Source organism: Microtus oregoni, unplaced genomic scaffold (assembly GCF_018167655.1).
Source record: "Microtus oregoni isolate MIOR12 unplaced genomic scaffold, Mior012 000010F_ref0000083, whole genome shotgun sequence".
Taxonomy (NCBI): domain Eukaryota; kingdom Metazoa; phylum Chordata; class Mammalia; order Rodentia; family Cricetidae; genus Microtus; species Microtus oregoni.
Window position 1 is genome coordinate 8,605,666 of NW_024543069.1, and position 22,384 is coordinate 8,628,049.

Here is a 22,384-nt window from a genome sequence, read left to right on the forward strand (position 1 = left end):
TTAATTCTGCAAAACAAAACAAAAACAATTACCATTGTATTCATCATGTTTCTATTGCTATGATACACCATGAACAAGGAAACTTATAGAAGGAGGGCTTATTTCTGGCTTACAGTCCCAGAGGGTTAAGAGTTCAGAAACAGCTGAGAGCTCATATCTCCAGTAACAAACCTGAAACAGAAAGAACTGAAGACAGAAGGAAGCTTGTAAACCTGAAAGCTCACCCTAAAGAGACATTTCCTCCAGCAACTCCACACCTCCCAGGTCCACCCAAAGAGCCAAACAACACCAACTGAGTATCAAGCATTCAAATGCCCAAGACCATGGAGTTCATCTCATCCAGACCGCCAAACCATTTGAAAATGAAAAGCAGTGGAGGAAAAACAAAGGGATCCAACAGGAAATGAGAACATGTATTTTTTTTCTCACATGATAGCAATATGCAGTACTTGTCTTCTGTTTTAGTAACGGTTGCTATTGCTGTAGAAGAATGCCAAGATCAAAAGTAAGTGAAGGAAGAAAGGGTTTAGTAGGCTCACACTATCACACCATTGTTGGAGGAAGTCAGGGCAGGAACTCAAACAGGGCAGGAGCCTGAAGGAGGAGCTCATGCAGAGGCCATGGAGGAGTGCTGCTTACTGGAATATATTCCCACATAATGGAATTATGTGCGCAATAAAACACTTAGACTTTATAACCTCATGATATATTTTCATTGTAAGAACAACATGTTTTTTTCTTTAATAAGCCCACCACCCCAAAGTGGTTGGCCAAGGTTTTCAAAAAAATTGGAGAAAGCATTTTTGAATGTACATTAAATCAACCACATGTTGTTCAATTATTGTGTAAAGTTTTATAAAGCATCTGCTGTTTTATGAGTTTATGAATATGTGCATATGCACATCTGCCACACTGTATTCTGGAAGTCAGAAGACAACTTTCTGTAGTTGGTTCTCTCCTTTGACCCTGCAGGTTCTGGGAACTGAACTCAGATCCTCAGGTGCCAAGTCTTTTCATACACTGAGAAATCTCATTGGTCCTCCCTTGATATCTTTTTACTGCTGATGTTGTTTGGTTGTTTTTTGTGATTTTGGCAAGAGATGTTGGTTTTGAAATCTCATCTCATCGTGTACTCCTGGGCTGGCCTTGATCCTAGTAAGTATATAGACCAGGGTGCCCTCAAACTAAAAGAGATCACTTGCCTCTTTCTCTCCAGCCACCCTAAGATAGCTTATTCATTCTTTTTAATTGGATGTTCTTTGTGAATGTGAACATTTTGATATGTATATTGACATCCACAGTTCAGTAGGGAAGTTGAAAGGATTATTGGAGGCATATTAGACTGCTCTCGGAAACATCTTTAGGACATTCAGCCCCTCTTTGAAGAATCCCGGTGAGATGCACTCATACAGCATCTTACATGCTCTTCTACTTAATCACTACTCTAGATAAGCAAATATATCCATTCATACAGCACCCATTCTTCCATGGTTATTATTGCTCTACAGAAATAGTAAGCAATTCCATTCCCTCTTTGTGTGTTATTTTTTCCCTTTTGGCCATTATTTTAAAAATTACTTTAGAGAGGGGTTAATTATAAGGAACCAGAAAAAATCAAATGAGAAACAAAATAAAAATTTACATTTGCCACAGCAGTTTTCATAAAGCAGAAGTTACACTTCACTATTAGTGTTATTATACCTTATAAATAATAGTGTGCTATATATGCTCTGTCCTTATTAGTAAGGAGTTGATATTTAAAATTATATAGCTATTAATTACCTAATTATTTTGACAATAGATGCCATGTTAGAAAGTAAATTAGAAAACGGATTGACTTAAAGAAAAACATACAAAAATTATTACATTTTATTTTAACTTGGAGATTATCTGACATAAATGTCTTGACTGACAGCCAGCTTTTGCCAACAATCTGTGGTGATAATTATCACATATAATATATGAAATGCTAAGACCTATTTATTTTTGAAATTCAAGTCTTTAAAACCTTCAAAGAACAAGCTATCATTTGTCCATGTGTCATATTTCTTGATGTTTTGTCTGATCTTTCTGTTACCAAGAGTACTAGAACTTGCTAGGAAGTGGTGCTGGAACTCTCTTCATAGCATAAAATAGAGTCATGTTGAATAAAATACTAGTAACCCACATTCATTGAGCTCGAAGCATATTTCAGAAAGTCTTTTAAAGTTTTTTTCCACTTAAGTCATTTATTCTCACAATACTTTGAGGAGGAGGGATGCTATTTTCACTCCCATTTCACATCTGGGAAAGTCAGGAAGAGAGAATCAAATATCCACCCAAAGGCTTCAGACATTCTAATTGCTGAGTTAAAACTTACATGCTATGCCCTGATGCTTGTTCAGCATGTACCGGATTGAAGTAATAAAGCATTCCTCTCCAGTCACCCAGTATCTTGTGAGGTACCTGCTACAATATCAGAGCCACCACCCTCTATTTTCTTGTTAGGCCATGTAGGACTCTGGAGATACTGTCACAGTTCTCATATTTCCTGTGTACATCTAGAGCATAGAGAAATGATGTCCTGTTTGGCTTCATTATTTTTATCTGTGCGCCTCCTCTTAGGAATAGTCACCCCTTTCCAGTTCTCAGAATATTTTCATGATTCTTCTGAACGCTAGATATCGGTGGAAAGCAAGTGGTACTTTTGTATAGTCTTGGCCTTACCCTTAGCCTTAGAGTATGTAGATGATTTTGCAGTCTAGCATCACACAGAGATGTGCTTTGCCTTCAAGGTTTATTAGCCTAACCCTAGTCTATGTGTGGTCATTTAAATAAGGCAATCAACACACTATAATTCCTGGAAGGTTCTTTTACTTTTTGCCTACTTCTGTCTATCTGTCTGTCTTTGCATGACACGTTTTGTTCCCTACAAAAGATAGTCAATTTAAATTCTACTTGATGAGGCTATAAGAGAAAATGGTTCAATAGGGGTAAAAGGTCATAACACTTTGGGAAAAGCCAAGGTCTGGCATTAACTATTCAGATGTGGGACTTTTCTACCTCCCACACTTTTGCAGTCATTTTATGCCTATGATACTTTTCAAGGGAGATTGTATTATTGATCCAATAGTTACAAGGCTTGTCCATGTTGCAGTCAACCTTCCCTTATCCACTACTAAATCCCCACTGTTAAAATTTCTTTACAGTCTGAAGATGCCAGATTTAGTCTGTGAAACTCAGAAGCGACTATATATGCTGGTTTTGAAAATATTTATTTATTTTTTTTTTTAGTTTTCCTTATGTGTATGTCTCTGTAGGTTTGTGATCCTGAATACAGGTGCCTACGGAGATCAAAGGTCTGTAATCTTCTGGAGCCACCCAGCATGGGCACTGGGAACCAATCAGGGGATCCCTGCAGGAGCAGTGTGTGCTTTAACACCTGAGCCACCTCTCCAATCCTGAGAATATGCTCTTTTTTAGAGCAATGACCTATTGTGAGGGAAACAATCCAGCATTGCTGGGAAAGAACTTCCCATCTATCCAAAGTTTGTTTTCAGGGAGCAAAGCTCTCCTAGAAAATATGTGACCCCAAATGATTCTCTCATAGACACATGGGCACTCAAGACATAGCTTTTCACCCGCCCCCTCCTAAACTCTGGCTTGTTTGACAACTTGCTTCCAAAGAAAAATTATATTCCAGTGAGCACAGTCAGGATGTTATTAGTGTGAATCGGGCAACATAATATTCGCCAGGAGATAAAAGTTAGTATTGGCAGTCAGATGACAATGTTTCTCTGATGCTGTGTAATCAAGACAGCACTTCACCCTTGCTGCCTCCCTCCAAATGACCAACAACTGCAGTTGTTGTGAAAAATGTCACATTGGGTCCAAATTAAGGGTTATTCGACTACGAATATGACACCTGCTTCTTAAAACTGACAACATTGTGATAAACAAGGAAAATATGAGAAAGTATCTTAGGCCTCAGAAAGCTCAGGAATCAGATCCTTAAAATTTTGATATTACAGAAAAAGGGCAGTAAGGAAAAAGAAAACACACCACCAATAATACTAACAAAATTCGGAGTTTAGTTAATTAGGTGCTAATAATGATTTTTAAAATAATTTCTTAGAATTTATTTACTTTGTAAATATATACATGCCTTTTCATAGTTTATGTGTACCATGTGCCTGCAGCAGCCAATGGGGGCCAGGAGGCGTGAGATTCCCTAGAATCACAGGTGAGACTTGTATAAAATACAGCCATACCCACTCCAAAATATGGTTGAGAAGGAGGGTTGTTTTTTTGTTGTTGTTATTATAGATATGAGGGAGAGTACAGTCAGAGATGCCTGGAAGTCTAGATCAGGGAGAGAAAATAGATTACTGAATATGGTCAGGAGACTAAATCAGGAAGGGGGGGGTAGCAGGAGAAGAAGAAAAGGGATGACCAAGAGATAGAGACAAGAGAGAAGATGCCGAGGAAGGAAGATAAAAAGCATGGTCAAAATGGCAGGGTTATATAAATGAGAAGCTGGGCAAAAGGGAAGCCCATGAGCTGCAGAAGTTGGGGGTAGGGTGAGAAGAGCTGAGAGGGAGGAAGCCAGCATGGACTCTGTAACACATATTTGTGATTCTGAGAGAGCTTGGAGGCCATGGTTTGGTTTGCTATGTTAATAGGTACCACAATTAGCTATCTTTCCCCCTTCTTTTGGATCTGACATTCCAACTTTTTGTTGATGATAACAGCGTAATTTGTTCTGTAGCTTCTTAGCCAAAAGTAGGGTGCCTGTTTGTTGGGGTCCAGGAAGTTTGGGAGACCAACCAGAGGTCAGGAAGAGAGGGAGTCAAGCAATGGTCAGAAACATGTGCTTCTCTGTCTCCCTTGCTGGCCAGGTTCCTCCAGGTTTTGGCATGTATAAAATGAGGCTTCAGGGCATAGCTGGAGGAAGAGTGTCTATTGTAGATATGAGGGAGAGTGTATGCAGAAGCATCTGGAAGAGGTCAGGGCATGTCGAGGAAGTAATAGACTGAACAGGGCCAGCAGACAGGACTGCTGTGGAGGGGCAGAGAACAAGAAAGGAAGAAAGAGATAACAAAGAGAAAGAGCAAGAGAGGAACACACACACACACACATACATACACACACACAAGCATCCACACACACACATGTAAACACACACATACACACACTCATACACACACACACTCTCACACACACAGACTCATATACATACACACACACACTCATATATACACACACACTCATATACACACACACACACATACACACACACACTCACAAATAGTTCCAAAACACGAAGAGGTTTTTTTTTATATATAGAAAGAAAACTAAGACTGAGTGTTTAAGAATTATCTCATGATTCCATACTTAGAAAATCTGTGACAGAACTGGGAATAAAAGTTATCAGGTGGAAGAGTGGCAACCAGCGGCAACGGCCAGGGGATGCGAGAAAGAGATGCAGAGTAGGGGTCGGTTGGTTCCCATCCTTACACATGTCATGAGGAGGGTAGGGACATCCATGTCTGCTGTACTTTACATACTTTGAGTGACTTTTGGAAGCAGAAGTTTTGTCTGTTAAGATGGGCATTTACGATAGTGAATGTTAAACATTTAAAGATCGTTTTCTCTTCTCTGCTAGGAATGTATAAGGGTATAAAATGGTTTCCCTTTTGTATTAGACAGAGTTCTTTAAAGGAGCAGAAGTTGTGTGTGTGTGTGTGTGTGTGTGTGTGCTTGTGTATGTGTGTGTGTGTGTGTGATTTATTCGAGTGGATTATGAGCTGTGTTCTTGTTAGTCCAACAATGGCTGTCTCCCTGTAGGAAGACCAAGAATCTCGTTGTTCAGTCCATGAAACTGGATGTCTCAGCAGTTCCAATCTGATGATGGTGTCCCAGACATTTCCTAGAGAGCTGCTGGTCTTCAGTCAATAGGGCAATACAAAGAAATGGGTTCTAACCCCAGTCAAGAGAAGCCTCCACAGCAGGGTAGCTGGATTTGCCACTGAAAGTGAGAGCAAACAGGCAAAACACAAACACTTCCTCCTTCCACATCCTTTTATATGGAATATCAACAGAAAGGGTGGCCCAGATTTAGGGTAGGTCTTCAAATCAAATAATGTAACTGATAAAATTCTTCCCAAGTGTACCAGCTGCTTGACTTTTGGCTGATTGCAGGAATAGTCAAGTTGACAGCCACAGTTAGCCCGCACAGCTCCCCATATTTCATTTGTAGGAGGTTTGTCCGTATTCCAGTTCTTTTAAAGTTTTCTTATAGATACATACAGAAATGTAACATTTCTGATCATTTGTGGCTTTTGGATACTATAAAAGAAGAGGCTTGTTTTAAGAGATGCTAACCGACGACAATGATGCTTTTTTTGGGTCTCATCACGAGGCAGGGGGAGTGTGAATGTGCTTCTATGAAGTCTTTTGTATCATTTCCCCTGATTTCCCAGCTGCAGAAGAGTCTTTCCCAGCCTTCACCTTTGTGTTTTCCCTGATATGCTAACAACTGGGTAGTGGCACTTTATTCAAAGGCTTGATGGCTTCACTAATTTAAGCAAATGTCACTCTCACTACTTACAAATACAGGGATGGATATATAGTTTTTGCAAACTTAGGGAATTTTACCATAGCCAGAGAGTATCTCTCCAACTTTTTAATTATTATTATACTTTAATTATTTTCTTCCTCTTTCAGATCATTAGAAGAAACAAATTTCAGCCTGAAATATAAGAAGAGAAACATTGATAAGAAAAAAACATGTAAACCTTGCTATCATGAAATTACACAGAAATCAGCCAGTAAGTAAACAGTATAGAATAGCATTTTATAGACTAATATGAATAAGACAAGGAGCTATGCTGTCTACGAGGAATGTTCATTTCATATTAATAAATAAAATGAGTGATGCTGTTTTTATCTGATGAAGGAGGAAGGTAAGGCCTGGACCTATTAAACAGCATGCAAGGTTTCCTCCATACACAGTAAACGGCAATGGATGCTTGACATCACCCTGACTCCCAAGGAGTTATTAGGTCTAGCACCAGCAGCATTATGGAACAGATTACAAATGTAAATCCTAGTACATTCATTCATCTTTTCCTCTCTCTCTCAAAAAAAAAAAAATCAGAAGCCAGGGTGGTACCCGGTGACCCATGACTTACTACACTCTTTCAGTGATGATTCTCATGCATAACAAAGCTCAAGAACCATGTGCTTAGGGTAGGCCTTGGAGAACAAATACAGCAGAATGGTAAAAGCACAGCTTCTGCCTTCACAGGACTAACAGCCACAGAGCACAAAACCACACCTGAATTTAACATTTATTGAGTTCTCTTTCATTACTCACTTGTCATTTGAGGCAGAAACTTTTTCCAATTCATTCAAAACTTCGCTTTTAATGTGCAGCTCACATAAGTCCTTTTACTTCTTCGCAGGCAAAATAAATAAGATGTTGCAATGGGCTATGCTATAGTGGAATGAAAAAGTACCTGTCAATTCAAAATTTTAGCCATTTTGTTCAAAAAACACTGAAAGATATATTCCATTTCACAAAGGATATAATTTTCTTAGAGATAAAAGAGAGGAATTGAAGCCTTTCCAAAACTGTAGAATACTCATTTTCAAGGGAATGTTGTAGAAAAATACACAAAATGGGAAATCAACAAAAAGGAGCCTTGGTTCCTCTTTGTCCTTTGAACAGAAAGGACCCTGGGTTTATTTTCAGCTGTGCTTGGAGGATGTGGTAATCACTGCAGCTGCACCAACTGAGTAATAAGATGAGTAAATTTTAAAAAGTGAATTTGGAAGCACATTAGGTCATTTCAAAGATCTAACGACATTCATTGTGCTTTTCCTCTCCTTCTTCCCCGGAATTTGCTGTTTGAAGGCACCTTTAGGTCTTTAAGCCTTAGAAGCTTGAAAGAGCTGCCTGAAGTGACTCAACCTGCATTTCTTCTTGACCCCGACAAATATTTTAAGGAAGAACCAGAGGAAAATGAACCCCCAATCCCAGAGCTCCCTTTGCTCTCTGAAAGTAAGTCTTTAGGTGGCCTACAATCACCAATCACCATTCTTTCTTCATACGACTCAATGAAAGGCAAAGGAAATACTGTAGAATAGCATGCAAACAGCATATTTGCCTTGTAGGTTGCTATGAAACAAAGTGTGGTGTGGTTGTCAAGATTTACAGCTCTGTGCTCTCAGCAAGAAGAGCCAAATGGCTGCAACACATGACACGGATATTTTCACTGTGTGGCTGTGCTTCAGGAAGCCTGCCTTGGATACCATGAATCTGTCATAGCTGAGCACCTCTCCTCCCTGAATAACCTTCGTTTTCAAAACTGATACCAGAGATAGAAACACCATGAGATTTTAAAGAGGTAGAAGAGTCTCTGGCAATCTGGCTCTGTTCTTCCCTTGTCTCTATAAATAGAGGCCACTTAAAGTGCATTGTCTCAGAGGCTCCAGCTGCAGTGCCGGGCTAATAAGAGAGGACGAGGAAGTTTAACTTGGAAATATGGAAGTGGACGATCTCTGAGCATTTCGACACTGCATGTGCACAAGAATGCTCTATTTTTTTCAGACTCTTCTAAACTTTGCAGTTTGTGAGCATTTGAGGAATATTAGTACAAACATCTTTCCCACAAAAGGAGCCTCGTGGGAATTCAGACAACACAACCCGAAACTGGGTGAGGTACGAAGAAGGCTTACGGGCACGGTAATTGATCTCATTTCCAATAACTGGTGGAAATGGAACATTTTCAGTGCGTGATACTGAAAGGACTGGAGTAACATGACCGAGATCTGAGACCCACTGTCTCAGCTTTCCAGTGCCTGACACGGGGTTCAAAATCATTCTTCAACAATACCTTTGCAGGAGGGAGCTGTGTTCTTATCGCCACACTTGGAGACAATTTTTGGTTCTCACCAAGAACAGCTGTCATTTGTTGTCACTATACTTTCTAATCTTATACTATCACCTAGCTAGATCTCCCTTAAACGTCCTCTGTTCTAAATTTGTACATATTTGCTTATTTTCTCGAGGTTTCTTTCTGCTCATTTCTCTTTGAAGTATGTAACATTAAACTTTAAGCCTTTAGGTATATGGAATGGGGCTTCCAATCTGTAATCTTATTATTTTTCATCAGAATGATCTAACATTAAGAATGAATGCGTGAGCTGGAAGAATTGGTCCAAGGACCAAATGTTTGCTACAGACTAGATTTTGCATCTCCGTGTGATTGGATGTGTGTGCATGGTTTCAGCCTGTAATCCCAGCACTCAGCAATTAGGAAAGTCAGAGAGAGGGCATCATAGGGGAACCTGGCTAGCTTGGTTAACCTGTAGGGTGAGCTGTGGGTTATGCTGGGACCGTGTGGAAACATGAGGACCAAAGGGACTCAGGGAGAAAAAGGTTTAATTAGTTTCTGTTTCTGAGTTACAGTCTATTGAGGGAAGCCAAGGAAGGAATTAAAACTGGCCAGGAACCTGGAGGCAGGAGCTAACGCAGGGGTCCCAAAGGAGTGCTCTTTATTGGCTTGATCCTCATGACTATCTCAAAATCCTTTCTCATGGACCATAAGACCAGAGCTGTGTTCTCAAAGAATGAATTAACTTCTCACTTACCTATTACTAATGTTAAAAAGTACCCTACAGGGTTGCTACTGCCTTCTTATGGAGGGATTTTTTCAATTGAGATTTCTACCACACAGATGACAATAGGTTTTGTCAAGTTTATATAAAACTATCCAGCACAAGAAATGAAATATGTGTATGCAAAAAGACCCAGACCACCTACAAAACAACCAAGAGTGCGAATGACTTCTGGGGAATGATGTCAAAGGGTGGCCACAATCATGTATCGCTGCACTTATATGCATAAGGTCACAGTCATACACACAAATTCACACACATCTCAACCAAAAGAGTTGGTCAGAACAGATCAAAGTTAAACAGGTTCCACAGGTAACAATAGTTAAGCAGGCCAGAAAAGAAGGGGTGTGTGTATTTCTGGTAGTTGTAGAACATGCCTTCAGACTGTGAGTAGCAGTCAAAGGAAAGTACATGGGGCTCTATGTGGCTGAGTTCCAAAAAGAATGTGCAGAAACCCAGATGGTGCACTTACAGTGCCATTCAAGGGATATTGACATTGATTTCTTCAAAAATGAGAAGCCGCTGATGTGTTTTAATCCATGGTTCTAAATGAGTCTACATTATCTCCTCTGTAACTGCTTTGACTTTTATGTCTTGGTGTTATTATCTTTGACTGCTCTCAAGGTACAATACTGTTTATGCTGTCCAGCTTTTCTACCTGGAGTAGCAAGGCTTTATCTATGACCATGTCCTTTAATCAAAAGAACTTGCTGTAGTATTGTTTTCAATGGGAATTTTATCATTAATTTTTTTTTACACGAGTTTTGGGCATGGGACTCAGGTCCCAATGATTTCATGAGAGTTTTTTTTTTTTTTAAGTCACTTTCCTAGCCCTCCAGTCTGTTTTTAAATGAGCCTATCCCAGGGGCTAGGTAAATTTCTCCATGGCTAAATGCACTTGTTACTTTTTATTTCCAGAGCCTACATGTAACTCACAACCATCCATAACTCCAGTTTCAGGGGATCTGAACTTCAGAACTCAGTAAACACCAGGCAATTCATGCACAGACCCACACATAAGAAAAAAAATACTCCTACACATAAAATAAATAAATAAACTTAAGAAAATATATCTATTTAGTCAATTATTTAATTAGATTTCATAAATATTTGGGCATATGGATGCATATAGACACACATATTCTGTCTTATGGAGTGGGCCTTAAATCCTATCAATAAATGATTGATTACTCCCAAAAGTTTTGTTTTGTTTTAAATGCAGTCTATTTCTGTTGCCTTGGCTTCAAACTGCTGAAGTTAGATAATCCTCCTGCCTCACTCTTTTTATACAGCTGACACTACAACAGTATGTGCAGGCAAGACTTGTTTAGAATAGCAATTTAGAATCTGGTCTGCTCACACTGGGTAATCTTGGATCGTTTTTTGCTATTTGCTTTTATTCTTGATTCTTGGTTATTATTTTATATCTTTTTTGTAAGTCTTGTAAGTTTTGTTATTCAAGAGAAAATTTTAAAAATCTCTATAGATATTGAAGTGAAGGCTATTTAGTTCTGTGGAGAGAATTGTGGTCAGCATGTGCCAATAAAACTCGGAATTGTGATAGATAGTGCTGAGGTGCAGTTTTCAGTTCACTTAGAGTACTTTTGATTTAGAACGACTGAGTTAGACTTCTGTCTTTTTAGATAGAGGAATATTGTCCTATAAATCTTGCATGATCATATATTTCTTTGGTTTTCCACTCTACTGAATGGCTTCCCACCCATATCAGTGTTCAGAGAAAGTGGAAGAGAATACTGGCCAAAGATACTGAGTTTTCTGTATTCCAATATATTTTACTGCCCTATAGAGCTATCAGAACATTTGGGACAAAGTATATACCTCCATCTCAAGACCGGTTCTTGCTTTGTAACTCAAGCTCATCTTGAACTAATTGTAACTCAGACTGTCTTAAAAGCCCTAATTTTTACCTTTTTGAGTGCTGGGGTTATTTCGAGTTTGATCATACCTATCAGAAATCTATCTCCTAAAAATGTCCACGTATGACCTAACGAAAACCTTTGCCAAGTCAGGTCATCTAGGAAACATTTCCTCCTGCTTGCCCTTTTAGTTAATGTGTTCCTCTTTGTTTCTGTCCCATGCCCTCTGATAACTATAAGAGCTGATATGCCTGATTTATTTGTTTTTTCCATGGAGGAAATATTTTATTTGTTATACAGCTTTCAGTCCATTATAAAGGAAAATCAGGAGAGGAGCCTAAGGCAGGAAGCTGAAGGTAAAAACTGAAGAACAGGCCAGGGAGAAACACTGCTTTATGGCTTCTCTCCAGTCTCCTGTTTAGGTACCTTTCTTATACTGCCTAGGCCTACCTGCTTATGGATGGTACTAAGGTACCACCCAGAGTGGTCTGACTGTCCTGTATCAATTAGCAGTAATAGCCCCACAAACATCCATTTATTCTGTTCAGATAGCCGTGGCTCCCTCTTTCCATATGACTCAAGGTTAAAGGCTAGTTTACAGCTAAAGCTAAACTGTGATGAGAAGCAAGGGACAGAAACCCACTGGAAACACTGGGAGCCCAATGTGGTGATTATCTGCAGTGCCATGTTGCATCCTGGCATATGGGGAGGAGGAAGGTGTGGTATGCAAGCAAGGACTCAGAAGCCCCCAATTCTCATGTCTGTTCTTCCTTCTTATTGCCACTATGATTTTATATATGCTCCATCACTACCTCTCAGTTCAGATTTCTATAAGTGACAGATATCAATTGTCATAGTTACTGGTTCTTATCTAATATTTAAGAAAGCATTAACTTTGTTTAGTTATATTCATCAGGCCTGATTTATTTTTTAGCTTTGTGTGAGAATAACTGTAATCTGCCTAACAAATCCTCCACAGGAACAAAATTATTGTTGAAAAAGAAACAGGAAACTTACTTGATCACATTTATATTGTAGAAAACCTCTTAGGAACAGTGTGGAGGGTGTGTATCATGGATCTGGGTTGAAGGCAGATTAGTATAATGTTGAGATGTGTGCAGTGCGTCTCTCTTCCACCTCTCATCTCCCATCACTTACCAAGCAGCATAATATTATTTTTAAGATGAAAACATTAGAAAATAACTTCCTTCAAAGGGTTTAAGTGTTCAATGAGAAGGATCACCTGCTCTGATCAGAGATATATATCTATCAAATTTCAAGTTGCATAACTATGCCAAAACAAAAGATCCTCACTGAGAGAGGAAATGCATATGAAGAGGGTTCAAAGTTGGGAAATGTCAGTTCCAGATTTGGAGACAGGGATGTGTCTGTGGACCATCTAGAAAGGAAACTGGCCTTGGTAGGAAAGAAAGGGAGCATGGGGACTGAGTAGCAACACAGCTGAGACATAATTTAGAATTAATTTAAAGTTCAGTTTTTTTCATCTAATTTCAAATGCAGTATGTGGACATTACAGCAACATGGACTTTAGAAATGGAACTCTTGAGAATATAGGACTCAGAGTAATTACCCCCAATAAATTCTAGAATAGTAATTTAAAGGAAGAAAGTCTATTTATAAAGGGAATAAAACATGGAAACAATAGTGAATTTTATCTGGCAATTGTACTTTAAGCGGCATCGTGCCGGGCACTGATAATGTTCTATTACTTTGGATGGGACACTTTCAAATACTTCCTAATCCCCTGGTGGCTTTTCAGTTTTACCTATTGAGCTTTTAATATCTTTTTGTATTCTCTGTCTTTATTTTTTTACTTGAAACATCGTATGCTCCTTCTCTTTAACTTCCAAGTTGTTCCCAGTGGGTGCTCAAACAGTTTTAACTCCCTCTTCTGTATGCTGTATTAATAGTATTTAAACCTAGCAGGTCAGGTTTACCACTAACTTTCCCAGAACCATTCATATGTATTCTTTGAATCTTTAAAACTTCCATTGTAGAAAAAGTGCTATATTAGGGACACTTCAGGCAAAGAGTGTTTTGTTACTATTGTTGTTATCTGTCAAGACAAATTACAAGGAATTATTAAAGAGATGATTTTATCCAGGCCGTTATAATTGGGAAGACTCTTATTAATGAAGACCAACTCAGGAAGGGCAGAAGGCCTGTGCTTTTGCACTAATGAAGAAGTCATCTGTGAGTGCTTGTAAACAATGAAGAAGGATAGAGAGGGTGTGCCTGAGTAATATGAGGGCAGTTGGGGTCTTTGTGAGTAATTGTTTCCGGAGCACAAAAGAACAATGAGATTTCTTATTCATGTCTGCTATACAGAAGCTCAGTCTCAGGTAAGAGCAGGTGCTTGCTGTCAGGCTCTGTTTTGTGGATGATGAACGGGTGTCAGTCACTGCTGTACAATCCAGAGGAGGCCAGAAACCTTCTGGATATGGTGAAGAAAGATCTCAGTAATCTCTAGGGAAACCTTGTGGGTAAAATGCCTGCAATATTTTGTAGGTGCAATTTATCTGTGTATTGTCAGTCCCTCCCAAATAGCCACAAAAGACAATATAGATTATAAATGTTCTCTGGTAGCTCAGGCTTATTATTAACTAGCTCTTACAGCTTAAATTAGCCTATTGTGATTAACCTATGTACTACTCCTTGGCTCATGGCTTTCTTTACCTGTCCTCTAGCATTCGTGCTCCCTTTGTGTCTTCTGGCATCTCCACTGACTCTGCCCTTCTTCCACCCAGCATTCTCAATTTGACTGTCCCACCTATGCTTTCTGCCTAGATACCAGTTGGCCAGTTCTTCATTAACCCATGAGAGTAATATGTATTCTTTGTGCACAGAAAGATTATTCCACAGCACTTGCTGAACCACAGTTTGGAGGTGGCAGTTTTGGATGGCTGAAGCTCATAGTGATAAATGGATCCTCAAGAGGAAACCCAGAGTTTGACAGATCTTGGCTGAGGGGATTTAGTTCGTAGTGATACCTTTGTGTGGTGGTGAGGGGGTGACATAATTGGAAAAATTAATTCAGATGGTTGCAACTTGATAGGGGAAAAAAGAAATGAGAATTACTAATAATAATTTGTACAGGGAAATCAACTACAGCATAACTTAGATACAGTCACCCAAACTGCTCTCTCCAAGGAGAGAAAGAAGTCAGTTCAATCTCTACCAGACAAGAGAGTTGCACATCCACTCCTAACCTCCTGCTCTGGTCAGCTGTCTGATGCTGTGTTAAAGGATTGAGGACATTCAACATAAAACATTTTATGGCTCGTGAGTTCAGAGGTTTCAGTTCATGACTACATAGCTTTCCAGCTCTGAGCTTATGGCTGGGGAATGGCATCCAGACAGGAAGTGTGTGGCAGGAGAAGACCGCACTCACTGGACCAAAGAAGAAAGTCAGGAAGGGCACAAGTCCCAATATCTGCTTCTAGTTCTTTACTAGTGACATACTTCTTTTCTATAGACTTTATCTGCTAAAAGTTCCATCCTCCAGCAGTGCTATATGCTGCTGAAAGAAACCTTCAACAAATGAGTCTTTGGGTAATACTTCCAAGAAACTCATATGCAAATTCACAAAGATGTAAAATAATCAAGGCCAGTGAACTCAGCCTGAATCTGACAACCTACAAAGGTGTTCAGGATAAAATACAGTTTTCCATGGAAGCACAAGGTTTCCCTCTAAGACTTTCACAGTACAGATGAAATATACATACATAGGTTTTATTCAGGCAAATCCATCATTAAATTCAGAAACACATGCCAACACTTGGGTCTTTAAGTTATCTAAATGGATGAAAAAGATATTCTAAGGCTGGCAAGAGGAATCAGTGGGAAAAGGCATCTGAAGCTTACCCCGATGACCAGAGTTTAATCCCTGAAACCCACAGAGTAGAGCCAGAGAACTGACTTCCATGGAATATCCTCTGACCTTCAATTGCACAGTGTGGAATTCATGCACCTGACACAAGCACACACATATGCACACAAAACACCAAAATGCAATAAACAGATATTTGGAAAATAGACACAGATAATGGCCTCTCTGAACATTGTTAGGAATCATGTGAAGATTGCCACTTTACACCATCACCACCTTTTGACACCAGTCAAGATTTTTGAAATTGAATGTAGATTCTCCTTTCAAACATCCTGACCACAGTTTCCCTTCCCTCTGCTCCTCCCAGCTAACTGAAACCTACCTAATAGAGACTGAAACTGAGCAGGACTTTGACAATGCTGATGTAGAATTCTATTGAGGAGTTCTACTCAGGACATCACAAGGCGAGCATAGCGTTTAGAGAGGCAGAGTCTCAGTCCCTGGCCTTGGCTGAGACAGAATGCGATTTTAACGAACGGTTCTCATGTCTATTATGCACCTGGAGTTAGACAAAGAACAGTGAGTGGGATTTAGAATGTGCCTGGAAATATGGGTGAGGGAGAAGGTTTTCAGAAACCTGAGCATCCAGAGATCATCCACACCTGGTTGTTATGTGCTGTTTGCTTAGAGCCGTACATCTTTCAGGTCGTCTTTGAAAATTTAGCTATTGTCTGTCAGTCTGATGAAGTTGCCAATTAGCGAGGGAATAGAACACCAGATGGCAGCAGATAAACCAGCTTTGTCATTTGTAAGTCAGGACATCATGTTATTTCAGTGAAAAATGTTTTCCAGTGCTTCACCACCAGCAAGTACTTTATTTTCATCACTTGAAAAATACTTTGGGGTTGTCATTATAGAAAACCTTGTCAGACAGCCAACCATGAATTGGTGTGGTGGTGAGTTAATGCCATATTTTTCCTAGTAGGGAAGAATGAGTGCAAATTGTTCCTGAGAACAGTAGATTTTTATTCTAAGATTTATTCTTACTTACGTGCATGTATATGTCTCGTCTCTGTGTGTGTGTCATGTGCATTTGTGCCTTCAAAGGCAGAAGAAGGCAATGGATCTCCTGGAGCTGGAGATACAGGCAGTTGGAAGCTGTCCAAGATGGGTGCTGGGAACTGAACTCAGGTCCTCTGAAAGAGAGGCAAGAGGCCTTAAGTGCTGAGACATTTCTCGGGCCCATCTCTCTCTCTCTCTCTCTCTCTCTCTCTCTCTCTCTCTCTCTCTCTGTGTGTGTGTGTGTGTATGAAAGATAAAGAGACAGAGAGACAGAAAGAGAGAACATGTGCATGTCATGATGCATGTAAAAGTTGGAGAGCAACCTATGGTAGTTCATTCTTTCCTTCTATCACGTGGGTCCCAGTGGTCAGACTCACGGCTTTATGCTTGGCATTAAGTGTTTTTACCCACTATGTTTTCTCAACAGACCCTAGATTTCAATTTTTCAGGACTACCGACTCTAGGGTTAAATACACAAACATATGATCATGTGTACCATGAACACCTACACGTTTATCATTGTCATTGAGCTCTAGTCTTCACAATGGAAGGATCCCAAAGTGAGTAGCGAGCAATACCGCTTTACTTGTTTATTATTTCAACAAGACCGTGTGTGTGTGTGTGTGTTTTATTGAATATTAATCAAATGAATGCAAATGGTTCCTAAGTACAATAGATTTTTTTACTTTAAGAAAGATTTATCCTTACTTAAGTGCTTCAGTGTATGGATATGTCTCTCACCTGAATATCTATATCTATACATATATAATATTTATATATAGAATATTTGATTTTTTTCCAATACTGTGTGCTAGGACATAAGGTGTACAAGGACAGGCAAGGGTTTTCCTTTATTCAATTTATCATTTAGAGGAGACAGGCAATAAAGAAGTTTTGCGGCTTGAAGTGTTCTTCTGATGTGTTGAATGTTTGATCCTCAGGTGGTGGAGCTATTTTGGGGAGGTGGTGGGAACTTTAGAGAGATGGAGGAAGCTGGTGACTTTTAGAGTTGTATCTTGTTCCTGTTCCTTACCTCTATGATCTTCTACTGAGTAACTATGACCACATGCTGCAACCACCATGCCCTTGCTCTCCACGGGCCCAAGATCAAAGGAGCCAATGAACTAAAATTAATGATCCCTTCCTCAAGGTTGTTTTCTCAGACTTTGTCACAGCAATGGAACTGCTAACATGATGAGTGAATAAATCAGAGAGAATGTAAGCCTACGTGATAATCAAGTGTCGTGTAGGAAAAATAAGCAATGTAATGTAGTACCCAAATTATCCAGAAGAGGGCTATATTCCTATGTAGATCCCCTACAGTACCCAAAGCACCCAGAAGAGGCCTGACTGAAGTGGCAACCCCACAGGTCTCCTGCATGTCAGGCAAATTCTGAGAGATGGAGACAACAAAGGCATTGAGGCAGAATAGTCCAAGCACTATGCACAGAGCTGTAAAGTCGCTGAGACGGAAGCAAAGTCAGAACAAAGGTTGTTGTATCTGGAGTTCATTGAGAAGCTATGTAGAAGAACAGATTTAGATAAGCATGTCAGGGATGACTTCATGTGAGACTATGGTGCCCAGGTAAGGAGTTTCGTTTTTTGAAAGTCTGAAGGAAAGCTCTCACAAACTTCAAAGATCTTTGTGACCAAGGAACCAACTAATAATGGTTGTTGCTACCCCTTCTGAGAAAATTGCACTCCAAGATTTTAAGCTGTGTAGCCTTCAAGACAGTGCTTCAAGTTCCTAAGTGGGTGCCATGCAGGCAAGCTGCTTTAAAATAAGATGCATGTTTGATGGACACAAGCTTCGTTTTCAGGATTACTTAACAGACATCAGTCCCAAGTCACAGGAACCATGACAAATTCACTTGTTTGTCTTCATGATCTCTTGCCACCACTCTGTAGTAAACAACAGACTCAAGGCAAATATACTAGTCAGAACTGAATCGGGGAAATAGCACCAACATGGGTCTATACTGAGTAGGAGGAGGTTTAGGGCAGGGTGGGGTGCCTGAAGCAATTACAAAATATATAGATCTCAGTCGCAAGAGAAGATGGGCATTCTGGGCAGAGGAGTGTTTTCCTTCTCCTAAAAAAGCTTCAGGACTGCTTTTATGTCTTCCAAGAGATTAAGTCAGATTCGCCTAAGGAATCTAGGAAAGTTAGGAACTATTGTTTGCACCTGGAAAACAAATTCTTTGGGATTTAGGCATCTTGAGTCTAGTCAATAAGCATACATACAGAAGATCATCCAATCTAATTCTTTTAGATTCCTAAGCAATTTCAGTAATTTGCTCGTTTTCTTACAAGTATTTCCTTCTTTGTTTTTCTTTTTCTTTTTTAAATTTTTAATTCATTTTATATACAATCCACAGTTCCCCCTTCCCTCCCCTCCTCCTGCTCCCTTTCACCTTCCCCTAATGCACTCTGCCTTCATCCACTCCTCAGGAAGTCAACAAAGCCTGGCACATTCAGTTGGCGCAGGACTAAGCCCTTCTTTCCCTTTGCATGAAGGCTGAGCACGGCATTCCACCATGTGGAATGGGCTCCAAAAAGCCAACTCATGCACCTGGCCCCATTGCCAGGGGTCTTACAAACAGACCAGGCTACAGGCTACACAACTGTTGCACTCATGCAGGGGGTATATTTCTGTCCCATGCGGGCTCTCCCGCTGTCAGTCTCGAGTCTGTGAATGCCCACAATTTCGCAACCAGTCTTGCATCCATTGTTTCATAAAAATGTTGAACACTAAGTTTCTCTACCTTCGCTGATGGTCAACTGTCTGATTTCCACCGCCATATATTTCTAGGGTGCTCTCAGATCCTGTGAGTGTTTTGTTTGTTTGATTGGTTGATTGGTGTTTCGTTTTGCTTCTCTATGAGCTGCCACTGTTGCTACTAATGAGGCTGGCCTTAGACTTCCCATTGTGTAATTTTCTTCTTGTGTAACTTCTGAAGTCTCAGCTACTGGGACTATATGTGACGAATATTCTTCATATTCTTAAGGTTTCTATTCCTTCTTCCTTTTGAGGTTTTCTAAAATGGTATTTTCTTTGTTCACAAAATAATACCCTCTCATTTCTTTTCTTGCTTTCCAAATAAAGTATGGAAAGGGAAAGACACTGAATTTCATAACCAAGCTTATACTACTAATAAGGAGTGTTTTATGTATTATTGTTTACTTATTTTTGTTTACTTTTGTGCTTTTATCTTATTTTTACCTTTGTTGAGAAGTATATGATGGAGTAGGATTGTGGGTAGGTGGGTGGGTAGGTGGGTGGGTAGGTGGGTGGGTAGGTGGGTGGTTGGTTGGGTGGGTGGGGTGTGCAGGTGAACATGTGGAGGTCAGAGGGCACCGCCAACGTTGGTTCTCTCCTTTTATCTTATAACCAAACACACGGGATGGGCTTCTTAGTGTTCTCCTTCCACCTCCCCTTTCACTGCAGAGACAGTGAGATTATAGACACGCATTCTATGTGCAGTCTAGCCTGCATTTGACCCTGTGTGCATTCTGTGGATCCAGACTTCAATCCTCATGTTTGTGCAGCAAGCCCTTTATCCTCTGAGTCATCGTTCCAGCCCAAGAAATCACTAATTTTAAGTTGTTTAGTATTTTTTTCTTCTTCTGTTAGTATTCCTTGGTTTGGCATTTAACATTCTCATCAGCCAAGCTTCAGTTTTATCCCTTGTTGCTTCTCTCCTTTACTTTTCTTTCTTATTGTGCTGAGTCATGCCATTACCTGGACAGTAGCTCCTGTTTCTCTGACTCTGTGCTGAGTCACGCCATTACCTGGACAGTAGCTCCTGTTTCTCCGTACTTGCACACACTTTACTTTTTCCAGGTGACATCCCTGTTCACCTTTGGCAATCTCTCTTCCTCTCCATCTTCATGATAAGTAACTAAAGTCATGTTAGGGTTTCAAAATCTTTTTCAAATAGTAGCTAAAGCTTTACCCCATTTTTTATGTATTCTTATACAGCATTTATTTATATATGCAATATATCTGTTACCTGCTTTCTGTTCACATCCTGTTCTAGCGTTTATGATATTTATGGTGTAACCGGCACAAGTACTGCTTCTTCTTTAAATCAATTCAAAGAGAAGCCTACGAATTAGCCATATTAGTGTCCTATAGCCTTAGCCCAATACATTTGTATAATGTCCTTGCAATTTGCATTTGTTGAATGTCAGAATTACACTGGAAGCCAGAATTATTTCCTTAATCACATGGCACAATTTCCTCCCACTTCTTGCTGGGCTGTATCCACCAGCCATAGGAATAATTTGCCTCTTCTTTTTTCCCCTTTTTTGAAGCTACAGATCCCTGCACATCAGAGTGTTTTGTGAGGATGCGATTACAGATGTATGTGTTTAGTCATTCAGACAGTCAAACTGTGTTTTGATTATTTTAATTCTCTTATTGCAATACAGAATAATTTGTTCTGGGCTTTTTACAAGCCCTTGATAGCTGTAAAGTAGATTAAAAAACAGAAACAGAAAGCACCAGCTTCTTCTTCAGTGCTCACCCTTAAATCACCAGTCTTTGTTTTCGTACACAAAGTAGTAAAACAACTCTCTCTTTCTCTCTCTCTCTCTCTTTCTCTCGCGCGCACGTGTGTGTGTGTGTGTGTGTGTGTGTGTGTGTGGATGTGTGAGAGAGAGACAGAGAGACAGAGACAGAGAGACAGAGAGAGAGAGAGCTTTAAGCTAAAACTAAAACAGACAGCAAATTTTAGAAAAAACTCCCTTCCCAGTACAAGAACATAGTTTTTCAAAAAAAGAAACTTGAGGGATTTCTTCCTGCTATTTAACTGGGGCTCATACTAAATGTAATTTTCATGTCATTTTCCTCTTTTTTGTAGCTTTGAAAGCTGTATTTGATGAGAAAAACCTGTTCCCTAAAGAAATTCTTGATCATGAAAGACAAGACAAGCAATTGTGTCAAGAAACAAGTGGTGAAGTGAAGATAAGAAGAAACAAGAAGCAATTATGATCAAACAGAAAAACAAACACACCGCTGGGGCATAAACCACTCCCAGAAAATGCCAAGAAATATCCAGAATTCCCCTTCTCTGTTGCTTCACCTGTAAACTTCAAGAAACTAGGTCTTCAGACTGTGTTAGTTCTGTTTTCCTTCAGAATTGTCCCCTCTTCTGTCTAATCTAAGAAGGAATATACGAAAGACTGGCTCAACATGGAGGAATGCCATTTGGTTTTTATCTATTTCAGAAGTATTTTACTGCCGCGCCCAGCGCCCCTGTGTCTGCGCTCTGTGCGCTGGCACCCAGTTTGCAAGCTTCGGGCAAGGGGGCTGGAGGTTAAAATACACAAACACACACAGACAGAGAGACAGCGACACGGGTCATCCTCGAATTCCCCCAAGAATGCCCCCTTTACTGTGTTCAGGGGCAGATTATATAGAGATAGCCACGCCCCAGCCAAACCCACCAGAAACCACTCTCCTGCCATCAGGAACTCCTGAAGGTCTCGTGCTCAGAGCACCTGTAGGCACTCAGATCAGGAGATTACAAGAAATTCAGGATCTGGGGTCTCACTGCTCCCAACATTTTACCTAGTTGTCCATGTAATTGCCACTGTAGACAGACATTTATAATGTCTTATTATTAAATCTTCATTAACATATATAAAAATCTAGCAAATTAAAAAAAACTCGTTTAAAATTTGTTTATTTTAAGGTTCTCCGTCTTGGTAATTTGTTTTTCTTCAATTTTGATATTGACAATTAGATAGCAGCATGTTTTATTATTTTAAAATATACTTTTAAAGTATTCTTTTAATATATATGACTATTTTAAGAAGTTTTAGCTGTACAAATTTATGGTGTATAGTGTTAAAATTTGGAACACATTAATGATCAAACTGGGGATGTTGACATTTAAAAGTCATTAAGTATTTTCAAATATTTCTG

General features: G+C 39.7%; 1 protein-coding gene across 1 annotated transcript in view; it reads left to right on the top strand.

Moving 5' to 3' along the window:
• Positions 1 to 21,635, top strand: part of Wdr49 (WD repeat domain 49) — a 118,304-nt gene extending 96,669 nt beyond the window's left edge. The window contains exons 17-19 of the mRNA XM_041659531.1: positions 6,706 to 6,809; positions 7,898 to 8,044; positions 21,318 to 21,635. Of these exons, the coding sequence (XP_041515465.1) occupies positions 6,706 to 6,809; positions 7,898 to 8,044; positions 21,318 to 21,448 (382 nt within the window). The 3' untranslated portion in view covers positions 21,449 to 21,635. The remainder of the gene's footprint in view (positions 1 to 6,705; positions 6,810 to 7,897; positions 8,045 to 21,317) is intronic.
• The last annotated feature ends 749 nt before the right edge of the window (positions 21,636 to 22,384 follow it).